Source organism: Hylobates moloch, unplaced genomic scaffold (genome assembly GCF_009828535.3).
Source record: "Hylobates moloch isolate HMO894 unplaced genomic scaffold, HMol_V3 SCAFFOLD_2111, whole genome shotgun sequence".
NCBI classification, from domain to species: Eukaryota; Metazoa; Chordata; class Mammalia; order Primates; family Hylobatidae; genus Hylobates; species Hylobates moloch.
Genome location: NW_026654386.1, coordinates 1 through 9,045, shown reverse-complemented (window position 1 = coordinate 9,045; position 9,045 = coordinate 1). Strand labels below are relative to the sequence as shown.

Genomic DNA, 9,045 nt, shown 5'->3' with positions numbered 1-9,045 from the left:
AAAAAAAAAAAAAAAAAACCTACCTTGAGCTAGTGGATATTTCTTCCCCTTAGGTATGGACCTAGAGGAGAGTATGTGTGAGGTAACCTATTACTATAGAGGCAGTGCCCTTCCTTAGGCTGACTAGAGATGGTCAATTTGGATCTGGTTGAGGGTGTTCTGTTGTTTGAGGGTGTTCTGTTTTTTGTTTTAATTTGGTTTTGGTTGTTTTTGGTTTTGGTTTTGTTTTCGGAGGCAGGGTCTTGTTATGTTGCCCAGGCTGGTCTCAAACTCCTGCCCTCTATCGATTCTCCCGCCTTGGCCTCTCAAAGTGCTGAGATTACAAGCATGAGCCACTGTGCCCAGCCTTGGATGCCTTGTTTTGAAGATAAGGTTCACAATCTATCTTGAAGGCCTTATTCTATTTCTGGGGAACACTCCTGAGCCTCTACCTGGTGGCCCACGCTCCACCTTACAAACGTAGTAGGTGCTTCGAGCTGTAAGGTATTTGCTGGCATACTCTGCATGGTTGGGCTTCATCAGGAAAAGCATCTTCATTTTCCCCATTTGTTCACACAAATCGATGGTGCCTGCAGGGAGATCACAGGGTAATTGGGGCAGCTAAGGAAAGAGAGTGGGAGCAAAAGGGGCCAGTGATCCTATACAGAATGGGTTGGAGGAAGCTGTAAGGATATGAGGAACTCCCTTCCTGCCAGGAGGAGGGCTTGGGGGTTAGAGATGACCCAATTCCTTCTGACCTTTGGCCATTAGTCCCCTCCCCAAGCTCCTCACTTGTTTTAGGCAACTTTACTTTACTGCAGATGTAATACAGCAACACAGCGACAGAACAGTTGGTATTGACCAGAAACTGCTGATTATCTGAGAAGAGATAGGATGGGACACATGGGCCCATTTCTGTGATCTCCACTGCCCTCAGATCCCTCCACCCCCATCCACAGACTCTAGTTCTGTGCTGCCCCTCACCTCCATGTTTGATGAAGATGAACATGCCCTCAAGATCGCCTCACTCTTCACAAAGTGCCCTGATGAGTCATGCAGAAGGAGGGTGTTCTAGAGGCCTCGTGTGGGGCAAATAGGCCTATAGGGTTGGTGGACTGGAGAGGCAGATGGATTTCATAGGCTGAGGATGCCCAGGCTGGACAGGCAGGAGAGAGCTGTTGATAGTTGTGGATAACCAGTATCCCCAGGGGTGGGGCCTGAGGCTGCAGTTAAGGGATTATGAGGTCAGAAATGGCAGGTGTGGCCAAAAAGTGGAGTAAGGATGAGAAGAGAAAAACTTGGGTGGGGTATGTTAAAGATTAGTTGAAAAGGGGGGGCAACATGGTAAGTCTAACTTTTTTATTTTTTTAATTTTTTTAGACGGAGTCTCCCTCTGTCGCCCAGGCTGGAGGGCAGTGGCACAATCTCGGCTCACTGCAACCTCCACCTCCTGGGTTCAAGCGATTCTCCTGCCTCAGCCTCCCAAGTAACTGGGATTACAGGAGCACACCACCACGCCTGGCTAATTTTTGTATTTTTAGTAGAGACGGGGTTTCACCATGTTGGCCAGGCTGGTCTCGATCTCCTGGCCTCGTGATCCACCCACCTTGGCCTTCCAAAGTGCTGGGATTACAGGCGTGAGCCACCACGCCCAGCCCATTGTAAGTCTAACTCTAAACCCTGGAATGAGTGCAGGACACCTGGAAAAAAGTCAGTTTCCAGAATAGTACTCTTTTTCTAGCGAATTGGTAATACTCCTGCCTCCATAGCATGAATGTACTACTCCTTTTTCTTCCCCTCCCACCCTCATTGCATCCCAGGCTTCCCCTGCTCCCCACCCCCATGACAGACATTTTTGATGATTATCAACAGAAACTTTATTTCTCATCGGCTCAGGAACAATCGGAGGGTAGATGGAAAGAGGAAGGGAGGGAAAGAGGGAGGGAGGAAGAATCCTGCAAAAAGGAAGGGCCAGACTGAGGGAGAAGAAAAACACGTACAGGGCAAAAGGGTAATTCTCAAGTGGGGAATGCCAAATGAAGGGGCGCTTACATGGGGGCACAAAATTCCAAATCAGCCAAAGTGGGGTGAGGTGAGTATGAGACGCAGATGGGTTGAATGAAGGGAAGTTAGTACCACTTAGGGCTATAGGACCCTGGGGTTCTTCTGTCAGAGGATTGGGGTTCAGGTTTCAGGCTTCAGGGTGTAACATGGGGGGGCCCAGTAGGGGCTATGCTGGTTGCATGCGGAGGCCCCAGGCCCCTCCCCGAGGGCCCCTCCTTTTGGGGGAATCTCACTGACGAGGCAGAGTCGTTCACTGTAGTCTGGCTGCAGACTCTCAGCCAGTCCCTTAGACACACCACTCCAGGCCTAAAGACAGATATGTCCAGGTCAGGGGTCAATTAAGGGCAGGAAGTAAAAGACCGAGCTCTGTGCCAAAGGAGTACTCATGATGTCTGCAACCACTGTAATTGATTACAGAAGGGATACACAGGCTCCTGGGCCCCCAATACCAGTTTCCATTTGCCTCACTCAATCTATAATCTGCACTTCTGTGTGTGTCTCTCTCTGTATAGTCCATCCCCCATTTGGTCGGCCACATCCTGACAGTTAGTGCAGGGCCTCCTTCCCTCTCCTCTCTGCCCCCACCCCCACACTCTGTCTGTCTTGCTGGCAGGCAGTTGGCAGTTGATAGACTGCAGCATGCTTATGGCAGCGTTCTCACCGAAAAGTTCCCGTGGTATTCAGTAACAAGATCCTCTAGGTTCTTCAGGGTGGGAATTCGGGGCATCGTCCTGACAGGGAAGAAAGAGGGAGCAGGAGCACATAGGTTAAAGCTTTTTTATCACCCTTCTCCCAGTTGTCCCATATGAAATAAAGTGATTCTGTGTTCTCTGTGCCTGTGGCTTCCTTCCATCACCAAACCCTCTTCAGTAATCTCTCATTCCTTACTGTCTCATCCTTTACTCCTAAAGACCCTGCAAAACCCTCCTCTGCTATTCTCAGCTACCGTTCCCCTCATTTTTCTGGGCTTCTCCAAATCTCACCGTTCCAGCCAGAAATACACACAGAGAAGGCTGATAATCAATCCCATGGAGCCAACGGAGATAACCACGGCTTCCAATGCAAACAGGAAAGGATTCTCTATAGAAAAAAGAAAAGCAAAGTGGACCTTATATTTGTTGTGCCCCTACTACATGCCAGGCACTGGTGCCAGGCACTGCGCTAAAGACATACTCTCTGTTTAATCCTCACAACAGCTCCTGTGAGGCAGGAACAATTACCTCCATCTTACATCTCAGGAAACAGAATCCAAGAGTTTAGTGACGTGCCCAAGGCCAAAGAGGTAGTGTGTGGCAGAGACTAGATCCAGCTGGTTCCAAAGCCATCTTCACCTTGCAGGCTCTCTAGGAATGCTTCAGGGAAATCCTATACATTCTATAGCCCCCTTGAGTATCCCCCAGCCTCCTTCTCGATCCACCCCCCTACTCTAACAACACACTAACCTAACCCTACACAGAAAAACCTTGATTTCTAGAGGTTGGGATTGGACTGTGTGGGGAGATGGGGCACCAAGTTTGGGGGCTTTAGTGATAGGGAAGTGGAGCAAAAGACAGTGGTGTTAGAAAGGCTGGGGTGTTGGGCTCATGGATTGGGTCATGTGGACCCATTTTACCTTTTGAAGTATTGCTCCCCCAGTGGATTGGGTGGCTCCATTCACTCCAATGCTGAGCACTTCCACAGAGTGGGTTAAAGCGGCTCCGAACACGAAACGTGTAGCGTTTCTGCCCATCCACGCTAGGCAGGGAGAACTTATGTCTATAATCCACTGATTGTTCCTTGAAGAGAAAGAGGATGAGGGAAAGTGGGTGTCTATGAGAGAAGGGAGAATTAAAACATACTCCTGAACACCCACCAGTGTCATCTCTGCTACTGCCCAGTTTCTCTCTCGTCTCTTGACTACTCAAGCCACACTGCTCCCTTCACTGACTTGAATCTAATGCCTCCCCTCTGGATTCCCTCAATGGCTTCCTTTTGTTTACTTGTCTATCTGGTATCAGGAAGAGTATGGGTAGGGAATCCCTAATGAAAACTCACTGGTGTCAGGCATGGTGGCTCACGCCTGTAATCCCAGCACTTCGGGAGGCCGAGGTGGGCAGATCACCTGAGGTCAGGAGTTCAAGACCAGCCTGGCCAACATGGCAAAACACTGTCTTTACTAAAAACACAAAAATTAGCCAGGCATGGTTGTGCATGCTCCCAGCTACTCAGGAGGCTGAAGCAGGAGAATCACTTGAACCAGGGAGACAGAGGTTGCAGTGAGCCCAAGATCGCCCCACTGCACTCAAGCCTGGGCAAAAGAGTGAGGCTCTCGGTAAAAAAAACGGCTGGTGGCTCATCTTGTAACCACACTTTGGGAGGCCGAGGCGGGTGGATCACGAGGTCAGGAGATCGAGAAATCCTGGCTACTCCGTCTCAAAAAAAAAAAAAAAAAAGAAAGAAAAGAAAAAAGAAAACTCACTGGAGAAAATAAGGGGGAAAGGAGTTGGAGGAGGGAGGGTGGCGGTGAGCAGAGAAGCTGGGAGGCAGAGAACAGGAGCTTGATATTAGGTCCTCCTATCTGTCTGGTTGAATCCTTTGGCCCTACTTGCTTGGCCTTAGCTGCTACATTCACGTCCCTAGTCACTCACAGTCCAGCTGTGGTCCCAGTCAGTCCGGTACTGCACCAAGTGCTCCAAACAGTGGTTCAAGAATCTGTTGTTCCAGTTCAGTTCTAGCTGGGATTCACTCAGTTTGTGAAGTGTTAGGTTCTCTGGAGCCCAGGGGATCACTGGAGATATGTGTGCATATGTGGTCATTCCCCTGGCCTAGACAACTCAGGATCCTGAAGGTAGTGCCCCTAATACCTCCTCCCTTCCCATCCTGATCCCCTACTCCTCTTTTCTGCCCATGTACCCTTATGATAAAAGAACACTACTCCGTAGACTCCAATGTCCCACAGTATCCCTGGTCTCTTGACCCTTTCTTTCCAAATTACCCAGATTCTGCAGTTTCAGCATCTGTGTGGCCTGTCTCCTGGGTTCCCGTGGGTCCTGGAGCTGAACAACAAATGTTTGGTAGAGGTGGATCTCCTTTTTTTGCAACTGACAGCCAGAAGTGATTTCTTCAGAGAATAGATAGTGGCTGCACTTCTGGACTTTATCATTATCCGAGTTCTTGTACCTAGAGGAGAAGGGTTGGAAAAGGAACAGTGGGGCCAATCTGGGTACTGCAGATATCCAGAGCCTAGCCTCATCTCCCCTCAACCGACTTATGACTTACCCCAGGAGAAAACAGTGGGGCACCTGGGAGACTTGCTACCCTCTTTCTTGGTCTCTGATCCAACCCACCTCTTCTTCTTCCACCCCCCCTTCCCTTCTCATACCAATAATGCAGAGTGAGGTTGGTAGGCTGGGGCTCAGAGCTGCTGTTCCAAGTGCAATTCATGTACTCGACATTGAACACAAAACACTGAACCTCTGGGAGGGGCAGAGTGGAAACACTGAGGGAGTCAGTGGGCATAGAGGTCAGGAAGAAATCTAGATTGGGGAGAAAATGAAGGCAGGGAGGGAAAGAGAAATGATGGTCAGAAGGAGGAGGCCAAGCACGGTGGCTCATGTCTGTAATCCTGGTGCTTTGAAAGGCTGAGGCAGGAGGATCACTAGAGGCCAGGAGTTTGAGACCAGTCTAGGCAACATAGTGAGACCCTGCCTCAAAAGAAAGAAATAAACAAACAAACAAGAAAGAAAGAAGAAGTAGCGTGAGGCAGGGAACCCTCCCCCTTGCCCTTCCCATTCTACTTTTCTTTTTTTTTTTTTTTTTTTTTCAGACGGAGTCTTGCTTTGTTGCCCAGGCTGGAGTGCAGTGGCGCGATCTCGACTCACTGCGAGCTCCGCCTCCTGGTTTCACGCCATTCTCCTGCCTCAGCCTCCCGAGTAGCTGGGACTACAGGCGTCTGCCACGACGCCCGGCTAATTTTTTGTATTTTTAGTACAGACGGGGTTTCACCGTGTTAGCCAGGATGGTCTCGATCTCCTGACCTTGTGATCCGCCCCCCTCGGCCTCCCAAAGTGCTGGGATTACAGACGTGAGCCACCGCGCCCGGCCCCCACTCTACTTTTCAATTCTGCCCACATGATTGTAATGGCCAGTGGCAGGTACCAGATTTCTGTACAGCCCCCTTCCCACAGCCGCCCTTCTCACCAGCCCCCTCCAGTCCCAGATTTCCCACCAGCTGTGGTGTCTTCATTCCCACTGGGCGTCAGAATTGTCGTGTTCAGCCCCACTCCCAGCAGGGGCAGCTGCAGGAATAAGAGGGATCTGAATGGCAATGATGGCTTCAACATGGCGCTTGCTCTTCATTCCCTGGGTGTAGTCTGTCTGTGTCAGGAACCTGGGTCCCTCACCCACTACCCCTCCCCACCCACACATTTCCTCTGTCATAGCTTCCGGTGGAAAGAACCTTATAAACCAGGGCTTTACAGAGGGTGTGGCAAATGTGTGCTGTGCGACACGGGCTAAGTCCTCTAGGAGATTAGGTGCTGCTGTAAGGTGGTAAACAGAAACTAAACCTGGATATACAATAGTGTCACAGACTCAAAAATCCTCAGCCCACCTAGATCCTGGGAAGGATCTGTTCACTACCACTAGCACCATTCTCAACCAACTTCTCCTCTAAATCATTACCTTCTATAATGGAAGTTCTGAACTCCCACCCCCGACATCACCGTTCTATGCCATGCCTCTTCCTTGACTCGGTCACCCTTAAATCTCTATCAAAGCTCTACTGTTTTGGGAGGATGGAAAATACCGTCTTGGCTCCTGTGGGCACATATACAGCTGTCTTTCCTCTGATCTAATCCAAACCAGAATACCCACCCTTAGCTGCTGCCTGAGCTGGGTCCCTGTTGAGACTGGCAAGGAAGTGTGACTTATAATACAAAAATATTCTAGAAATGGAGGAACAATAATACTAGCTTCAAGCTTCCCATCTTCCCCCAACTCTGCTTCTCTTCCTGCCTTCCCCACCTCAGTCAATGGTATCGTCACCCTCTCAGTCACCCAGACTTGAAACCTCAGAATCAGCTTCAATTTCTCCCCCTCTCTCACCCGGAGAATATAACCCACTCTGCTTCTGTGGTGTTTCTCCCAACAGTTTCCTCCTTTCCATTACCACAGCCACTCTGCTAAATCAGTCTTTCATTAGCTCTAGTCATGATTCTTTCTAGACTGCACCAACTGGCCTCCCTTTCTAAAGGCCCTCTGCTCTCTAATCCATTCTTCATCCTGTCGCCAGTTTTACCTTCCCCCAAAACACAGAGCTGATTGGAGAAGCCGCTTACAGAAACTATTTATTCAGCAAACATTTATTAAGTTTTTAATATGTGCCAGGCACTGTGCTTATGTTCTGGAAATAGACCAACAAGACATCCTCATATTTCTAGATGCTCACGGAAAAGTGGGGAAGACATAAACAAGTAATACAACATAGTGTAACAAGTCCTATAGCATAAATGTAGAGATACTACAAAGTATGTGAGCACAGAAGAGGAAGTAACTAAATTTACCAAGATGGAGAGGGGGATAGTTTAGTGAATGCTGTGCTGAAGAGGTGCTATTTCAGTGGCATCTTAAAGAATGACTGTAATTTTACCAGACAGAAAGTGGGGTAGGATATCAAGCAAAGAAAAACAGCACTTGCCTGGGAGTCTCAGGAAAACTGGACTATATGGCCCAGCTTAGTATTTAGTATGTATCTTTAGTATGTATCAGTTTGCTAGGGCTGCCATAAGTTATCCCCAAACTGAGTGGCTTAAACCAAGAGAAATTTATTCTCTCGGCCGGGTGCAGTGACTCACGCCTGTAATCCCAGCACTTTGGGAGGCCAAGGCAGGTGGATTGCTTGAGGAGTTCGAGACCAGCCTGGCCAACCTGGTGAAACCCCGTCTCTACTAAAAATACAAAAATTAGCCAGACATGGTGGCACACAGGAGACTGAAAACGAACCTAACTAGGAGGCAGAGGTTGCATGACCAAAATTGTCCACTACACTACCTGGCAAAGATGAGACTCTCACAGTTCTGGAGCCCAGAAGTCCGAAATCAGTGTGGCCAGGGTTGGTCCCTTCTGCAGGCGCTGAGGAAGAAGTTGTTCCATGCCTCTCTTCTAGCTTCTGGTAGCTGCCGTCAATCCTTGGTGCTTCTTGGCTTATAGACACATCATTCCAATCTCTGCCTCCATCTTTGCACTACCTCTTCTTCTCTGCATCTCCTTTATCCTTCTCTTCTCTTACAGGGACACCTGTCATTGGATTTATGGCCCACCCTAATACAGGGTGTTCTCTCCTAGGAGCTTTGCCTTAATTACAGCTGCTAAAAGCCTTTTGTCAAAGAAGGTGACATCCACAGGTTCCAAGTGAACATATCTTTTTGGAGGCCACATTCAACCCACTACTACAGAGGGCATTCTGCAACTTAAAAGTCTTCAAAACCTACTCATGGCCTTCAGAATAAAGTCCAAGCTCCAATGATCAATTCCAGCCACACTGGATATGTCATACGCATTTACTTTCTCTGGAATTAGCCTCTTCCTAACTTTCTGTAGGCTAAAATCCTTCAGAAGGCAAAACCCCGTCTCTACCAAAAATACAAAAATTAGCCACGTTTGGTAGCACTCACCTGTAGTCCCAGCTACTCAGGTGGCTGAGGCACAAGAATCGCTTGAACCCAGGAGGCAGAAGTTGCAGTGAACTGAGATCGCACACTGCACTCCAGCCAGAGTGACAGAGCAAGACTCTGCCTAAAAAATAAAAATAAAATAAAATAAAATAAATCCTTCAGGGTTACATGCCTACTAGAATAGCCAAAATGGGCTGGGCAAGGTGGCTCACGCCTTGCCTGAAATCCCAGCACTTTGGGAGGCTGAGACGAGTGGATTGCTTGAGCCCAGGAGTTGGAGACCAGCCTGGGCAACACAACAAGATCCCATCTCTTGTTTAAAAAAAAAAAAAAAAAAAAAAAAAAAGGC

The 9,045-nt window shown here is 48.7% G+C and overlaps 2 protein-coding genes across 2 annotated transcripts; both read right to left on the bottom strand.

Moving 5' to 3' along the window:
- Positions 1–310: 310 nt before the first annotated feature.
- On the bottom strand, positions 311–1,254 carry LOC116464898 (uncharacterized protein CXorf65). Its single transcript, XM_032148130.2, has 3 exons — positions 964–1,254; positions 772–858; positions 311–569 (listed from the first exon to the last, which is right to left on the bottom strand). Exons 1-3 carry the CDS (start codon positions 986–988, stop codon positions 382–384), a joined length of 300 nt encoding a protein of 99 aa, XP_032004021.1. The 5' UTR covers positions 989–1,254; the 3' UTR covers positions 311–381.
- Positions 1,255–1,831: 577 nt separating this feature from the next.
- Positions 1,832–6,413, bottom strand: IL2RG (interleukin 2 receptor subunit gamma). The gene is made up of 8 exons (XM_032148129.2): positions 6,251–6,413; positions 5,405–5,558; positions 5,018–5,202; positions 4,671–4,810; positions 3,656–3,818; positions 3,027–3,123; positions 2,705–2,774; positions 1,832–2,349 (listed from the first exon to the last, which is right to left on the bottom strand). The coding sequence occupies exons 1-8, from the start codon at positions 6,363–6,365 to the stop codon at positions 2,164–2,166; spliced, it is 1,110 nt and encodes a 369-aa protein (XP_032004020.1). The 5' UTR covers positions 6,366–6,413; the 3' UTR covers positions 1,832–2,163.
- Positions 6,414–9,045: the final 2,632 nt, after the last annotated feature.